General features: G+C 41.6%; 1 protein-coding gene across 1 annotated transcript; it reads right to left on the bottom strand.

The window, feature by feature from the left end:
* Nucleotides 1–3,514: 3,514 nt before the first annotated feature.
* On the bottom strand, nucleotides 3,515–18,193 carry SMU1 (SMU1 DNA replication regulator and spliceosomal factor). The gene is made up of 12 exons (XM_026111171.2): nucleotides 18,045–18,193; nucleotides 17,629–17,839; nucleotides 17,355–17,507; nucleotides 16,607–16,717; nucleotides 15,564–15,692; nucleotides 14,249–14,368; nucleotides 13,604–13,720; nucleotides 13,276–13,403; nucleotides 8,345–8,471; nucleotides 6,882–7,049; nucleotides 6,433–6,585; nucleotides 3,515–5,767 (listed from the first exon to the last, which is right to left on the bottom strand). Exons 1-12 carry the CDS (start codon nucleotides 18,068–18,070, stop codon nucleotides 5,669–5,671), a joined length of 1,542 nt encoding a protein of 513 aa, XP_025966956.1. The 5' UTR covers nucleotides 18,071–18,193; the 3' UTR covers nucleotides 3,515–5,668.
* Between the last annotated feature and the right edge of the window lie 79 nt (nucleotides 18,194–18,272).

The raw sequence follows: 18,272 nt of genomic DNA, 5'->3' as shown, positions 1-18,272 counted from the left end.
GACTATCAAATTGGTTAAACATGATTTCCCCTTTGTGAATCCATGCTGACTCCACTGATCATCATCTTGTCCTTCATGTGCTTGGAAATGGTGTCCAGGGTAACCCACTCCATTAGCTTTCTAAGGATGGAGGTGAAGCTGACTGGCCTGTAGTTCTCTAGGTGCTCCTTCTATCCTTTTGAAGACTGGAGTGACATTTGCTTTCTCCTGATCACCATGACTTTTCAATGATGATTGAGAGTGGCCTTGCGATGACATCAGTCAGCTCCCTCCACACTTGTGGGTGCATTCCCATCAGGATCTATGGATTGTGTATGTCCAGTTTGCTTAAGTGATCCCTAACACAATCCTCCTCCACTGAGGGAAGTCTTCCTTTCTCTAGACTTTCTCCCTAGTCTCCACAGCCTGGAATTCCTGATGGCTGGGCTGATCTTACCAGTAAAGACCGAGATGAAGAAGGCATTCTGCCTTTTCTCTATCCTTTGTCACCAGGACCCCAGCCCCATTCAGCAGTAGGCCCACATTTCCCCTAGTCTTCCTTTTGTTACGGATGTATTTATAGAAGCCCTTCTTGTTGTCTTGGACATCTCTTGAGAGATTAAACTCCAGATGGGCCTTGGCCTTCCTAAGCAAGCCAGCGACTGACATAAAACCCACATCCCTCCTACCGATCTCATTTTGTGCTAGTAACACCATTATGGGGAAAAACAAAGCACTCGCCCTTATGTATTTCAGATACCAACACGAGGAAGGGCTACCCGACCTGGATGTCTACTCTCAGGAGAGAGACGACCTCATTTGGCCCAGCAAGCATCTGCACTCAGCCAGGCAGTAACATGCTGAGCCCATTGCCCTGACAGCAACAGCTTTCCTACTCACAGCACACACGCTATCTGGACACACAAGCCTTGTGGTTGGTGAGGAATACACCAACAACTTGGGATATCCACCTCAACTACCTGCTGCTGCAGAAACATTTATGCTCTTACTCTCGGCAGCTGAAATTCCAGGAGGTTACAGCCCCCTGTTCACCTACTGCTCTAAAGACCTAGGCCAGGCCTGGTAGTGGGACTTTGGGGAAACCACTTGCTCTAACCCACAACTGCACAAGTTGCAATAGGTAAGTGTCGGGCAGCTCACCTCCTGACTTCAAATGATCCCAGGATGGTGCAGCAGAGGACCAGCAGAGCTCAAGTCACTCTGCTGGTTATTAGGATAGAAGGTGAAATAGGATAAGGAGTACAAATTGTTTTTATGGGAAAAGCCATTGTCTTGTGATTGTTACCTCTTGCCTGCAAATTTCCCACTGAGTTGATAGTTGCAGTTACCTTCACTTTCATTTTCCACCACAGGGAATTCATGCCACCAGGTCTATAGATCTAGCCCATTATAACAAGTCTTCCCACTGTGCACCAAGCTTGTAGAACCGCCTTTTTTCCCCCTAGAAATTTAGCAGCTCTACTGTACTACAGCTTTGCTGTAACACTGTAGACTCCTCTAAGGGCCTACCTTCTTTTTTGCTTCTCTCTGCACAGCTTCAGGACCCCAACTGTCCTCTCTTTCTTGTGCTTTGTCTAGCTACTATCCAGCACCCAGCAGCAGTGTGAAAAGTTGGCTCAGGCCAGGGGAATAAGCTCCATGACCTCATCTCCTCTTTGGACTTGGGATATGACCCAAAGTAAGTTGCTCTATGATTTTTCATTGGCAACCTAATCTGGGAAGAGATGTTCCTGCTTCCAGCTGTGACTGTTGCTCAAAGCATGAGCAGGGCATACTGAGGGAAGCTAGGAGCATGCTTGTGTTTGATTTAAACCATTCTTTCCAAAACCAGGGATAAAGCAATACCAGGTTCTATGTTTTCTTTTGAAGCAAGATGAGTGCTATTATAGTTCCCAGAGCAGTAAAACTTAGTTGTCAATTTTGCTTTGTAAGTAAAGCTTCAAATTTGGGATGACAGGAAAAGCTTAACTATTTGGCAGCAGCACATACCTGCTTCCCAGATGAGCATGTGCTGGTCAACAAAGAGTTCACCTAGACCCTAGACTTTTCCCCTGATATTGAGATCTGAGTTCACTCAGCCTATGTGGCATAAGCTACAATCATGCAGAAAGGTCTTGGGTCTATTTACAATCCCCTCCAATGAAGGGTTCCTGGAGCCCATGCCACGAACAGGAATTGGAGATGAAGTTGCCATTCTTAAAAAGGACTCCTTAAATCCAAGCGGACACTATCCAGCAAGAAAAACCACTCATTACGTGTTAATCACAAAAGCTTCTGTTAAGCACTTATACTATGAACAGCTATCTTTAGGGAGAGCACTGCTGGAAACAGTACTTGAAGAACATTTATAATTGATTTTCAGTATCATTTTTCCTATAAGTCTCTGCTAAAGATTTTCTGTCCCTTCTGGTCACAGACTGAACCCAGGTACTATCAAGCTGCCCACAATCCCAGGCAGGCCCCTCACCTGAGGGCATAGTTTTAAATCCTCTGCATACACAGGTATCACTGAGGCTGGAAGGCACTTCTGGAGATTATGTAGTCTAACCCTAGCTCAAAGAAGAGTAAACTAGAGCAGGCTGACCAGGACTTTGTCCAGTCAGGTTTTGACCATCTCCAAGGATGGAGACTCCACTCTCTAAACAGGTTGCCTAGTGTTTGATCACCATCACAGTATGTTTAAATGGAATTTGCTTTATGTGTTTGTGCCCACTGCCTGTTGTCCTTACATGATTATCAGTAATGACCACCTGATTCCTAGCTTACCAAGCAGAGGTCTGCAAGATTTTCTCTGCACTCCCTAATTTAAATTGCATTTCATCACATTCTTACTTGCATTTTCATTTAAGAAATGGAACTTCTGCAGTCATTCACTAGTCATACTGCTGGTTGCAAGAAACTAGTGACATATTTCTACTACTGCCTATTTTATGATGATCCTGAACTTCCATAAAACACTTCTCTTACCTCATAAGAATGTAGCTGCTTTAAAAGACATTTGCAAAAGATTTTCCTTTCCAGAAAGAGTTTCCACAGAAGTGACTAAGTCTTCAGCTGATCTGTCTCTAACTTATTAGGGATCAAGGGAGGGTTTGATTTTTCTTGCAGATGGCAAGCTGGTTATGGTATCTGAGCAGGCCTATACCTGGTATCTAGACACACACACTACTTGGACAAAATACTTCCCCAGAAATATAAAAATCAAGTTCTGCCCACACTTACAAAACTATGCGGGAACCTAAGGTTACTTATTTTTTGCTAAGATGGCAGCAACTCTTCTACATTCTGCAGCTACATATGGACAGGTGCTGCTTCCTCACAAGCCAGGCTAAAACTCATCGATCCCCACTGCAGGTATAGGAGGATTAAATCGCTATCTAATGTGTGAACTGACCTACAAGACCTTCATTGCATATCACTCCGTAGGCAAGGAATTTTGCAGATCTGTATGTGCAAAAGAACTAGCTAGCTCTAAGAAAAATAAGCCAACAATAAATTAAGGCCAACAGTCAAGCAGTGAACAATATTTTCTTTAATGCTAATTAAAGCATTAGATACAGCCTTGTTCAAATCTTACAGATAAAACAGCATGACACCTGGCATATTTTCCAGAGTTAAAATCTCTTTTCTGGACTATCTTAAAAAATGAAGAACATTTTCAAGAATATCATTGTAATTTTGTGCCAAGTACCAGCTATTTTAGAATGGCTGCATCCAAGAAGGTAAGTCTTTCCACTGGCTTTCCATAAACATTAGTACATTTCCCTTTTCTATCTCTTGAGTACTTAAGGCAAGAAAGACTCTGAAAATCTTAAATAAAAAGGTAAGAGATGCCAGATTTTCTCTCTCTTGCATTTTAAAACTAGAAAATGTATTTCAATCTTCAAACATTCAGGATTTTGACAGACAGGTCTAGTTGCTATAACTACTTTTCTTTTAAGGAGCAATGAAAAATCTAGTTTACATTAAGGACTGGCAGCTCCATGTAATCTGAAGCAGAAGTGAGTCACACGTTAGATAATATTGAAAATATTTTGGCAAGATCCTCTCCTGTATGAGAGGTACAAACTGCCAATGGAGCTTGTGAATTATTTCTGACAAACCAGCATATTTTCACTTAGGAAAAAAAATCACTTTTTGCTATCTAAAAAATAACTTTATTGCCATACCTAAGGAAGTAAAAAACAACTTAAGAATTAGAACATTACAGCTTAAGCAGAACTAAACACTACAGCTGTAGTGAACAAGCAATACTATGCAAGAATTTATGCTAAAAAACTTTCTGCATTTCCTTAGACACGAACACAGATCAAATAAGTGTACAGGTCAATGCTGAAAGATGTCAGTCACAGGCTGATGACTGATACTTGCCTTAGGACCAATTCCATCAGCTGAGAAAAATGTGAGGTTATTTAAATTGGAATTTATTAACTCACAGAGAAATTATTACTGTTTGAAAGGTTACTGTTGCAGGAAAGCATTCTACAAGAGATGAGGACAGAAAACAGCACATCAGATTCAAATCTACATGTATTTGTACAATCATTACAGACAAAACCTTGACTTTAGCTGCATCCTAGAGAAACTATGGTTGGATTTTAGAAGATACTAGTTCACAATGGTCTGCAGTAGCCAGGATCTCAGACAGAACCATCACCTTCTCCATCAGGCCTAAAAGCTTCTTTTATCATAGTGTGGGACCTAAGTATCACTAAGTGTCACCCTTATCTATGTCCAGGAGGATGTGCAATTAAAAAACTTTCACAAATATTATTTAAAGCTTCAGTATGCTGCTCCCTTCTGCAGGAAGAAGGAGGATGAGGATAAACTTAAAATCGAAGTATTAATGTAAGTGCAGCATCACAGCACTGGGAACTTGGTCTATGCAAAACAGGCTTTTGCATGCCATAAAACATTGATCCCCTGAGGCCAGCTTCAGTCTTAAAGCTGGTCTGAACATATTATGCACTCATAGGAAGAGGGCCCAGGTAATTCTTTTTTTGCCTGGAAGGAAAATTAAAAAACAAAACACAAGACACAATAATATTACAGCTCACTGCCACATGAGGCAGGTTTTTAGGGGGAAGTTCTGGGAGATGGGAAAGAAGATGAGGAACGGTTCCATTCTGAGAAAGCTCTACAATGCTACTTCATAGGTATCGTTGGAAGAAGTATAGGAAAAATGAAACACAGCAAAACACACTGGCCTAGAAATGCTTCTGCCTTGAAGCTAAGGACAAGCAGGTTCGCTTACACTCCCTTCGTTTCGAGAGTGGAGAAGAGACAGCCTTCTTATTCCACATCATTCACTCAAATAAAAAAGCAGTTGACCGCATTCTAGGAAGTCAGTGGCCACTTATAAATATGAGTAGTTTCTAGCTCAATCTCTTTTATAAACAACGTAAGAAGAGTACAGACTTCAGGAGACAGAATAATCATTCCCACAGAAGTTGTTTCAGCTACTCTGGTAAAAGTATTTGAAATTAACTGATGCTGTATCTAGCATCAACCTAGCTAATTTTAGACCAAGAATTAAAAAAGGTGTTTTCTGGAAACCTGAACTGAAAATTGAGCAAGTATCAAGCTCAGGGGATTTAGACCTCGTAGAAGCACAAACATCAATATCCTGCATACAACAGGCACACTCCATAGCTCATTGAAAAGCAAGTTATGGTTTCCAGAGTTTGAGGAGCCCATCCTCACTGTAAGTGGCAATTAGGTTCTGGTGGGGGTGATGAGCAATGCCAATGACATCTTTTTCATGAACCTAGAGAATAAGCACAAAGAAGCATCAGCAGATTCTTCTTTTAGCAGTGATGCAAGACAAATAATCTTTTCAAACAAGAATAAAATCTCTTCAAACAAGAACAAAAAGAACAAGAAAACAGGACTAAGGGTTAATATGCTTTTTGCACACAGCAAAAGCAGAGGAACACAATTCCTCAGTATTAAGTTCCAGTTTCACTTCCAATTGCTAGTTATAGGGGGAGGGAAGGTTTAACCACCTACATCCACTGAAATGCACTACATCAATGTGTCACCCATTAAGTTTATAGACATTCAAGCTGGTATCTCTCTTTAGTTTATTTAATCCAAAGCAAATTTAAAAAAACTTGGTCATGATTCTCCATCACCTGGAACTCAGGTCAAGATTTGCTCCAGCTCAACTAAAACTTTGAACCAATTCACTCAATAGTCTTGATGGGTAAAAGTTCTCTCAACTTTTAAAATGAAAAGTATTACACAAAAAACTAAGCACATTCCACAGCCAAATGTTCAGGAACACGTTTGTCACTGAAGATGGTAACTTACATGGCTGCTTGAGATGACAGATTAATGAGTACAGAACTTCTCCTTATGGACCTTGCAAACAACCACACTTAGACCAAACCCTTATTAACAATATTGCAAAAGCTCCAGCTAAGGACTTACCGTCAGAGTTCTCTCCAGCTTGCCAGTCACCGTGCTAAAGCAATAGAGCACAAAATCCTCACCAACACAGTAGATCCATTCACCACGAGGAGAAAGTGCACAGCAGACAAAGTCACCACCTTCCCTCTTACCAGAGCTGAAACTTCTCACAATCTGTAAAGATACCCCACAAAAATATTGCACAGAATTAAACCACTGTACATCAGTACTATGTTCAAGGTAAAAATATTTAGCTAGTACAAGGCCTGTTTACAAAACAAGATCTCTCCATATCTGTAACTATGTACTGCAGATCAAACTGTTCTAAAAAGCTGAGTACAGAGTAGTTTGTCATGAAAGTAAAATGGAGAAACAGGGTTTAACCCAAAGCTAAGTTATTAATTCTGTTTCTGGCATTCTTAAAAATGACTAAGGGATAAACTTGAAAGGACACCGGTAAGGTAACATACTTGTCCCTGCATATTCATAATGACGACCGTATTGGATCTGTTGCAAACGACGAAGTGTTCTGGATTTTTAGGCAGCAGAATGACACTGTTCACAGTAATGTCTGTCCCAGCAGTGCTGCCAAGGGATTTGAAGGTGTTTGAGCACTCTGTCGTCTTCACGTTCCAAACCTAACATGAAAAATAAACATAAAAACAATTAGAATTGGAAAAAATACAGGAAAACGGACTGTTTTTGGAGGTGAGTGAAGATACAGGATTAAGATTTTTATTTAAGGCTCCAGAAGAGAAATATGAATTCCAAAAATGGTATTTAGAAGCAGATTTTAAAAACAGAAAGTTATCACACTTATTTTTGAAGTGTAGATATCATGAATAATTTCACTATGATTGAACTGAATTTGAATTTCTATTACCTCAATGAAAGCAACCCAGGCTGAATTTAAGTCCTTGTCTCTAGGGATAAGTCCAGATTTGCTTTCTGGTTTTAGGTGGCATCTGTAAATACCTGTGTGGTCTCTGCACATGCAACCTACCTACCCAAAACAGATACGAAGAGCTGCTGGAAAAGTAAAACCTTACTAATAGGAGAGATGTCCCAGCTTAGAGCCATTTCAGCCACTACAGCTACAGCAGGCTGTTCCAGCCATTCAGAAACAGGAAATGGAACTACTTGATGTCTAAAGTATAACTAACAATCTGCAGAATGTTCTTGCAGATTACATACTAGTACAATCAAAATGAGAGATACCATCTTCTTATGCTATTCCTGCGATTACTGGCAGCCTGACAAACAGTGCAAATTTAAAGTATCACTCCATTTAATACCAGCAAGATCGATCACATTGCCCTTTCCCACATCTACAAACTGGGTATGTTTACTCACCTCTCATATGCTGGTTCAATACTCTGTTTAGTGTATCTATTTCTACATTCATCTCTTCAGTCAGTAGTAGTCAGTTTAACCAATAAACTCTTAACAATTCTATACTGAGTAGATCCATTCTTTGCTGAGATTACAAGGAGAAACTATCAGTTTCATTATCAATTTCATTAATGCTGGATTATCTAGCTTATACGGCTAGGGCCTCCTAAACTCTAAGAAATAAACAGATATCCAACACAGTAAGCAAGAAAAAGCCATTATTTCAGACAAGGGAACCCCCACATTCTAGGAAAGAGGTTTCACAGTCAATTCTATTTCTAGAATAAGGCAGGAACGGGCAGGTGACTGACTACTCGTTTCATAAGTACAGCAGAAACGAGTTGTGCGGCAGATTAAGTACAGCAGGAAACCTCACCACTTCTCATTTAAATCAATCTACAGAAGAGATCACAAGCAAAAAGAGATATTACGCAGATGACCCCAAGAAATAGTTTCTCCAAGGACTGCAATAGTTGTAACAGACCTTCTAGAACATGCAAACACTTTACACGTTATTTACAAAGAGTAGATGCTATGTTACCTTCACGGTGCCATCAGAGGACGCGCTAATGATATAGTGACCATCCTGGGTAAAAGTAGCTTCATTGACAAAGGAGGAATGACCACGGAATTCCTTTAAAGTTTTGCCAGATTTTAAACCATGAATCCTGTAACACAATAGAGGTCACAACTGAGCAAGCTGAACCACCCTGCAGCTTAACTGTATTTTAAGTCTGAGTTAGCTTTAATGAACAAAGGCAACAATAAAATGTGCTAAAAATCTGTAAAACAATTATTACAAGCTCCTTTCAAAGACAACATGTGTTCCTGCAAAAAGTTTAGAGAAACACCATCAACTTTCAGTCTAAAGGACATTCAATACATTCTGTACATATTAGAAGACAGGACTACAAAAAGGGAAATTAGGAAGATGTCAAAGCAACAACAAAAAAAACCCCACAAGACGACTTAGTTTGGAAGGGACTTCTGAAGGTCTCCAGTCCAATATACTACTCAAAGCATAGCGAGCCTTTAAGTGAGGTTAACATGCTCAGGGCCTTGTCCAACTGAGTTTTGAACATCCACAGATGGAGATTTTCTTTGGGCACCTGTCTCAGGACTGTGTGACCCTCACTGTGAAAAATTCTTTCTTTGCACGCAACCAGAATTTCTCTTTTACAATTTATTTCATTCCCATTGCCTCCTGTCCTTTTGCTATATGCCTCTGGGAAGAGTTTGCTCAGTCTTTCAAAAGGAAATGATATTATTAATCTATTTCAGTCTTAAATTGTAGTAGTTACTGGCTACAAAATACAGTTTTCAAAGGGAGGCCTAAAGCCTTGAAAATGACATATCAGAATTCCTCATTCTATTTGTAGCTTTCCAGCCTTGATTCAGCATCCAATCTTACATAATGTCAATTGAAATGCTTTTGCTCTAATTCATATACACTACAATTTAAACAGATTAACATCTCCCATTAAAGTGTTTCGTAATGTGTTCACTGTACAGTTGCTTCCAGATCTACATAGTATCATCATTTTCATCTAAAGCAGTAATGTAACTACCAGAGTTTTAGAGTACAGACAACAAGCTCTTGAATATATTTCATAATCACTTTCAGTTAAACATGAAACACAGCCACCAAGCACTGGATCCATTTGATTTGCAATACAAATCCCATATCCTACAACTTCATCTCAAAAAGCACAGGTCTGAAGAAATGATAAGGAACTTTGAAGCCTTGACAATCTGGACAGATAGGCTGACAAAAACCTCATGATGTTCAGAACAGGTAAGTGTGAATCCTGCACCTGAACAGAACAACCTCAGGCATCTGAATCAGCTGGGGACTGACTGACTGCAGTGGAGCTCTGCAGAAAAGGACCTGGGTGTCCTTGTGGACAACAAGTTGAAAGCCAGCTGTGTGCCTTGGCAGTATGGATAGCCAGCCACATGACAGGATGCAACAGGAGAGGCACTGTCTGCCTATCAAACTCCCCCTCCACTTGGCAGAGGTATGGCCACATCTGGAGTACTGTGCCCAGTTTTGGTCTCCCAGTACAAGAAAGACATGGTCAAACCGAAGCATCCAGTGAGGAGAGGCTGAGGAGGACAGACATATTAAGCCCAGAAAAGAAAGCTGAGGGGGACTGAATTCCTTCCTTCCCATAGGCAAAAATAAAAATTTAAATTGTATAAGTATTATAAGTCAGAATAACCCCAAAGAAGAAAAGAATTTGTAAACTAGATAAAAATAATCTAAGCAGCTTTCAACTGTGCCAAAGTGCTTGTGTAGCAACAACAGAAGAGCTTTGTTGCAATCCAGATCTACCCAGCAGTAGCCAAATTCTACTCAGGAACAAGAACAGTGCAGAAAATGCCAGATAGGTTCAGGGTCAGTATTACTGCACCACACAAACGTTGAGAAAGACTTTCCGGATGCCAAGAACTAAGGAACCTGGCTTAGATGAGGTTGCTAGTCATCTGGTAAATTAGATTAACACAGAGAGCATTTTAGTGACTAATCCTAGTGTTAAAAATCTCAATCAACATTCATTCTTGCTTTTATTCACTCTGCAAGGATCCCTGAAAAAGATGTGTAAGCTTGCTAAAATTGTAACCCCTTACTGGTCATCTGAAAAATTCTAACAATTTAACACCCTGCCTAACATGGTCTTAAAAAGTAGATGGAGCCAGATTCTTCTCAGAAGTGAATGGTGAAAGCACAAGAGACAAAGGGCACAAGTTACCAAAAAAAAAAAAAAAAAAAAAAGGAAAATTCTCTCCTTATGTCCAAGTGAGAATTTTCCCACAATGAGGGTTGTGCAGCTCTAGGATCTAGGACAGATGTGCAGGGAAGTGGTGGGTCTCAGCCTGTAGGGATTTTCAAGACTCTACTGGACAAGGCCCTGAACAAGCTGAGAGATTTGATGTGTTTTGAGGAGCATATTGGACTAGACACCTCCAGAGGTCCCTTCTAAACTACATTATTTCATAATTCCACGTCTAGTTTGCCTTATGTGAAGGTTTCAGAGTCACTTTCTTAGAGAACAGATGCAAGCTCATTCACCTTCATGCCTGTCCCACACCAATCCATCACTTAATCATGAAGTGCATTAATGATATTATTGCTTAAGAGATTATCTGCCCATCAGCTAACCTGCAGTAACTGTTTGTGCCTAAGTCTTAGCCTGTGGAAAGTGTCAGGTAATGCCAAGCTCACTCAGTTTAGCCTAACTGCATTAAGCAAGTCGCACTTCCTGCATTTTCTGCACACAGAACTCACCCACTTGCTGCAGCTGAGCTGACATGCTACTAACTAGCTAAACTACAGTCCGGACTGCATACCAGAGGAACTCTGAAGTATCTATAAGTCATCACTCCTTCTTCTCAGATTCCCAAGATCTCAGCTTGTCAGCCTTCCATAGCAGAAACAGCTCACTGCCCAAAAGGACTGCTACAGCCACCGGGAAACTGACCTGTACAAACTAGGTTTAAGAAAAACAGCTCATATCCCAGCACAGTACTGGTGCTACCTAGTGGAGGAAAGTCTGCATTAGAAAGAAAGCATCACTTCCTGGATCAAGGCTTCAGGGATCTTATGTCCAAAAGCAGAGCTGTGGATACAGCCTGTGGAAAAGAGGATTATATGCTGGTAGTGGTGAGAAGAGTGATTCTTTCTCTATGGCTCTTTTTGATCATTGAAAGAAGTTATATCCTGACATCGCAGTTGTACAAGCAGTCTAGCCACATCCCTTTCGTGTAACAGCAAGTCCAAAGCAGTGGTATATAGAGTATCACAGAAAAATGTAGACTGAAGGGACTTCTGGAACTAGACTAGGCATCTCTAGTCTAATGTTCTCCTCAAAGCAAGGCTAACTTCCAAGTCTGATCAGGTCACTCACAGTCTTGTCAATTTAGTTCTGAATGTCTTCAGGGAATGAGATCTGCCCACCCTGACCCAGCTCTATGGACCCTGCCCAAGCACTGTACCTTTCTCAAGGAGAAAAAGTTTTTTCCTTTGTATATAACCAGAATTTCCCCTTTCTGCACCTCCTGCTCCTTTTAAGAACTGTGCACCTCTGAGAAGAGTCTGTCTTATTCATAATTATCTCTAGATGACAGCAATTAGATCCCTTCCCAGCTTTCTCTTTTCCAGGCTGATGAAACTCAGCTCTGCTTGTACATCATGTGCTCCAGCCCCCAACCATGGGGGGTCTTCATGGACCATCTACTGGAGTCACTCTGGCTTGTCAATGCTTTTTTTGTACTGGGTGGGGGGTAGGAGGAGTGCAGGACAAACTGGATACAATATTCTAGATATGGCCTCACTGATATGCAAACTATTTTGAAGAGATACTTAGATGGAAACAAACACCCTAAAGCAAGGAAAGGGCTATGCTGCCTGTTCCAGATACAGATTGCAACTGTTGCCCTTGAAGTTCCTAGAGTCCATCAAGGGGGCCATCATCCAGGGCTGGATTTCTGGTATTCCATATCAGATTGCTTTGGGAGGACTGATGCTCATAAAACATTTTCTTTGGGCTCCTCCTCCTTTCGCCCCCAATCTAAAGGAAGGTTCTGTGGATCCAGCAGATATAGGGGAATGGATCTGGGGGCATGGACCATAGATTTCAGGACAATGTGGGCGCAGGGTATGAGCTGGGACAAGAACCCTTTCATAGCTATGGCAGATATTGCATGAGCTAAACAAGTAGCAGCAACATGATGTGAAATGATTGTCCCAGACTACATAGAGGAGCATCTTCTTTCCTCTCGTCCACATGCAGTTCTTGGGGATAAACAGCCCCTCATTCACAGCTCACTGGAGAGCCAGGAGCACCACCAACAAAGATTCCCAAGCACATGACTTTTGGAAACTTTGCTCTATTCTGCTGCTATCAGGAGGAAGCAGAGAAGTTGCACCAATATACTTACTACTCCTCTCAGAGCAGAAAAAGACAAGCTCACAGTACAGCTACACAGATAAGATGAACTGGATGAAACCAGTTACTGTCATGTATTAAAAGCTAGGGAGTGTTGGTGATTAGGCTGTTCAGTCTATCTCAAATAATGCTATCATCCTGTTAGCCCTAGACTGTCTGTTTCCTCTCTAAGCCTATTACAAAAATTACTACTTTTAAAGGCACAATTGCTTCTTAAGCTATGAGGCTCCCAGAAAGAAAAAAGAAAGAAAGAAAAAAAACACTCTTGGCCAATTTAAACAAGATACCACAAATTAAGCATTTGGACCCCAAACCTGGAATAAAGCAAGTTAAAGCAAAGTAAAAGGTCAAATGTTCCAACTGTTCCTCTCTCACTTTCCAGAGACTCTCCTGTTAGCATTAAAACAAAAGGATCAGATTCCAGGTCAAAACAAACCATATTCAAGAGTTTAACTGTTCAATGCGAAACTTCTATTCTCATTTCTCTTGCAATATAGCCCACACCTTCTCTCTTTATTCTTACCTGATTGTCTGATCAAAAGAAGCACTAAGAATCTGGCTGCTGTCTTTAGAAAAACTGAGGCAAGTAACACCTTTACTGTGCGCTCGTTCAAACCTTCGCAGACACTGACCACTCTGGATTTTCCACACCTAAGGACGAAACAGCAAATGAAATAGAGGTGGTTACTATGTTATGAGATCACAGAAGCTTAAACATCCAACCCAATGTGTATCTTAGTTTCTGGATCACACTAAACTTATTTCCACACGTAACCACAACATTACTGTAACTGCAAGAGAATCTTCCTGATTATGACCTTCACCTACACGTTCCACAAGAAGATTTGTACCTTGATCTTTCCATCTTGTGCTCCAGTTGCTAGCATTTCTGTATCTCTGCTGAAGCACATGCACAACACTGCATCATCCATCATCATAAAATTGTCTTGTGCCTGGTACTTCAGATCCTAAATGAAAACAGAAGACCCACTAGTCACAATAATGAATTATATGAAATGTATTTTAAGCCAACACTTTATAGCCTATCATCAAGTAGACTACGCAGTTTGGTCATTCCGGTAATAGATTGATTAGGCTGGGAAGCATATTCTGCTTATTAGCTTAACCTCAAACATTGGCCAAGACAGGCTGCCTACTACAATACACACGGACAGCATTATACGGTATTTCTATAATGGAATTCAAGTGCTCATGATCAAACGTATTCCTCACAGCCTTACAAAAAACAGGAAAATGCTGCTGTCATCATTTTAGAGGCAAGAATTAGAGACCCAGTGAGGAAAAAAACACATGTTGCACAGGGAAGTCCATGACAGAAAAGGCAATTCCAGGCCAGTACTTGAATCACCAGAATAGACACCCTCTTCAGATTCACTGTCCCTGAGAAATGAAAATGAACATGAATCCTAATCTCAAAGAATAAAACCATGTACTCTGCCCACTGTACTATCCATTTGAAATAAGAGGTAACTTACCTTCCTGATCTTTCCAGTAGTGAAGTTCCATACTTCAATGAAACCATCAACAGAGCCAGTGACCAAATACTGACCATCTGGGGAAAACCGAGCACACTCCACATGTGACTTCTGCCCAAACTGTTTTATAGAAGAATACAAATTAAGTTTAATAAGACTACAGTTTTAACTCTAATACAATTTGCTTACTTTGGCGACAAAACCAGTATTTTCTAGAGCTACACAATCATATATTTATTATTACAGTACAGAAAACCTGCCAATAGCTGCACCATAGCGCTTAAAGTCACCCCTCATTCTGATCTGGTAACATCCATGAAACTTATGCCACCACTCCATGCTTACAGAAGTAGTCAACTTCATTGTCTTCTGGCAATGAATTGTGAATGTTAACCAACACCTTTCCAGGACCCAATATGTATTCTTAGCAGGTTCCAGAAATTTCCAAAGTACTACAAACGGCTTCATTTGTAATGATGTTTCTTCAGTGAAATTTTTGAGAGACAAACATGTTTAGTGTTCCTTCTTTTTCAGTAGGAGAAAAAAGATGAGCAACCATGACAACCGAGTATAAAAATGTTTTCATTAATCAATATAAAAATCCAAAAATCAGAACTTGTTTTGTTTACTAGTACTAATTATTTCTGTCAAGCTACCACTACATGCAACAAAGTGATTTCACAAACACCAACTCATTCATGACTTCTGAAAAGTAGTATCTTCCATTCATATGAGAGCCAGCAGAGCTACTGCAATGAGCTGAAGTTTCTGGGTGTGGAGAACTGCTTGACCTAGTTGAAAAACATTCACAGGATATGACTGCCTACTCTGCATTGGAAGCACTACAGGACCACTATGATGTTACAGCACAATTTTGTTGCTCTTTTGAAATCTGTATAATAAGATTCTTAGAAAAGAGACACTAATTATGATGTTATACCTGGTGTAACTCATGAACAAAATTTCAGTGGTTCCCAGAAGTTAATATGCAAGCACAAAAGTTAAAGATACTAGTACTTCCTTTCACAAATAAAGGAGGGGTCTAAGCAACCATTTCTGAAGACTGAGTGATTCTGAACTGTTAAATCTACAGCTAATGCGTGAGCCATAGTCTTGAATACCATAAGCACTCAAATCTTAAGAAACATCATTTCACACTCTCAAGAAGAGTCTCCTGATGAGACTGAAGGAGAGCAAGAAATTCTTTATAGAAAAGACAATGTAAAAATGCAATAGGTTTATTTTTTTACTCCCAACGTAAAGCACCACAAAAAGAAGGAACAAGCAACGGTATAAAGAGTAAATAAAATCTCACCTTAATATGTCTGCTCAACTGTGTGGGGAACTTTTCTTCCTCCACATCTTTCACAGCTGCTTTGCCTCTGAACAAGTCAATTGTCATGCCAGGAGGAAGCAGGCCCTGATGCTGTTGCCACTTCAGTGCCTTTTGAGGAGTTGAAAGCCATACAGTTGAGTATCAGTTAATAGAAGTCTTCCTCATCAAAGTTTTGGCACAATAAATACAATACAGCAATATTTTCTTGTACCCACAAAGTGTGCCCTGAACAGTTTGTGACTTGACCCTACCACAAGTAAGATTTGTTAGGTTATGCTTCTCAAACCATGACTGCAAACAGAACAGGTTATTCCCCAATGATCTTTGCAAGTGACACAGAATGAGAAGCACAGGTCTGGAGTCAGTCTTTGATACTTAGTACACAGTATGCACACAGTGTGATGAGTTTGATCTTACTTTAATTTAAATTACCTGGCCAGTTGTCTATTTGCTCATAACTGAACGCACTAAAGTTAGCAAGGACTCGTAAGCTTTCTTGGAGTACACAGATGAACTTAGTTCAAAGGACGGAGTCTTGTAAAACCCCTTGAGCAGATTAGTTGCCTTGTGTCACAGGACACATTAGTTAGTCAGGAGAATTTATTCAGCATACTTATTAGTTAAAAAAAAGAAGACATAAACCACAAAACAACAAAATAAAAAGTGCTGCTTACACAGAGTGTAAGTGAATATACTCTGAGAATCAGCAGTTATAAGAATAACAACATTAAGCATAACTTTTGCATGCGTTAGTATTTATTTTAAAAATAATCATTCTAAGCCTGAGCATTAATTCTATGGGAAGAAATCTGCCCCTGGAGTGCTGAATTTTCCTACAGCTATTAAATTCTTGCTACAAGGATAAAAGATCATTTTTTAACTACAACGCACGTAAGTGTGCAATATTAAAGCTTTATTTCTACAGAACTGGAGCATCAACTAATCAATGTTACACAGTGAAATCAGTTTCTTTATCTACAGAAACTGACACATCAACTAAAACATTTTTTTGTTAAGATTACCTGGCCCAACAATGCCATAAGACGAGATGGAGGTACCACGCTGACTTCTCCAGCTAAAGCTTGCGCAATAGCAGCTCTCCGTTTTTCTTTGCTACTTCCATCTGGGTATGCCTAGAAAGAAGTTATTTTTTATGAAGTTGTTCTTCTGAACTGTTTGCCAAAGAAAGTTCTATTGCATTGAGCTAAATCCCCCTCAGATTTTCTGTGAGGCCTTCAAAATAGCCCTTCTCTTCGTCTCCAGCCCTTGAAAAGGCTGGGATGTGTTTTGACTAAAAATGCCAGATTTACACATTCAGTCAGAGATAATACATTGTTGTTTTTAATACTATTACTGTATTATTGCTATTACTATATAGCAATAGATTTATTCATAAGCATACACTGTTTTTGACATATGAAGGCAGGAAAAGCAAGGCAAACACATCAAGTGACTTGGCCAGTATCATCCTGTGGCAGGATACAGAAGTAAATCCCGAAACTCCCAGCTTCACTATCCTTCCAAACTACTGTTCTGCCTTGTAACAAACCATTAGACATCATTCCCCAAACACTTCTCATAAAACCTGTACAGCCATCAAACAATGAAGTTTCACTAAAAATAATCTAATCTTGAATGCTCAGGGGAATCCCAGATCTTACACCCAAAATGAAAAACAGATGATACTGTAAGCATCCCTAAGCAACTTGGGCCAGTGTCAGGGGTCATGCAAAATAGCGTCACGAGGTCTCTGGGATGGGCACAGCATACCTCACGAGGATCAAAGTAAGATCTGGCCAGAAGGTTTTCGAGGTGGATGTACCGCTCTGGCTGAGTCTGCTTTAACATGATCATGGGATCTGTCTGCCTCAAGAGGGACCTGGCAGCACCCAGCTCCCGGAGCTCGATCAGCTCCAGCACCACCTGAAACAAGAGACAAACATCCGCATCAGCGAAGGGCGGCTGGGAAGCACCAGGCAGGGCTTCTGGCCCGGACAGACCAGGAAAGGCCATGCATAGCCTGCCGGCCCCAGCCCTCCATCACCTGCTCGTAGAGATCGATGAGGGTCTTGTCAGGCAGCTTGAGGGACTGTATGGCCTGCAGCACCGTGTCCCAGTGCCCGCTGTTGATATCAGCCACGAAGCTCTCGATGCTGTCCACGGTGTTGAGGGACACGGTCGTCTCCTCCTGGAGGGTGGCGAGCGCTCGGTGGAGGCTGTTCTCTTTCAGGTACTGCATGATCAGCCGGATCACGCTGCAGGGGAGCGCCGCATCGTCACTGCACCGTCCCGCACCGCCCAACCGCCGTCTCCCCGCCCGGCCCGGCCGGGGCCCCCAGCGGCCTCGGGGCTGCCACCGGCCCTGCAGCCAGAACCCCCCCCCGACCCCGACCAGCCGCCTGCCCCGACGGCTTCCGAGCCGCCCCGAGCCCCGCCCGACCCCGCCGCCGCCACACGCACTCCGAGGACTCGATTTCGATCGACATCTTGAACCGCCGCCGTCGCCACCACCTCCAGCAGGCCCAACACCGCCACAGCTACTTCCGGCCTCGCGCGCCGCTGCTTCCGGTCGCCGCGCGGCCGCGCGCGCCGCTCGGCTCCGCCCCCCCCCCCCGCGCCCACGTGACGGCGGCGGGGAGGCGGCCTGCGTCACGTGGCGGGGGCGCGCGCCGGGGCCGCTCTGCGTCA

The sequence above is a fragment of the Dromaius novaehollandiae genome, chromosome Z, assembly GCF_036370855.1.
Source record: "Dromaius novaehollandiae isolate bDroNov1 chromosome Z, bDroNov1.hap1, whole genome shotgun sequence".
NCBI classification, from domain to species: domain Eukaryota; kingdom Metazoa; phylum Chordata; class Aves; order Casuariiformes; family Dromaiidae; genus Dromaius; species Dromaius novaehollandiae.
Note: the sequence above shows the minus strand (reverse complement) of the source record. Positions and strands in the feature narration are given on the sequence as shown.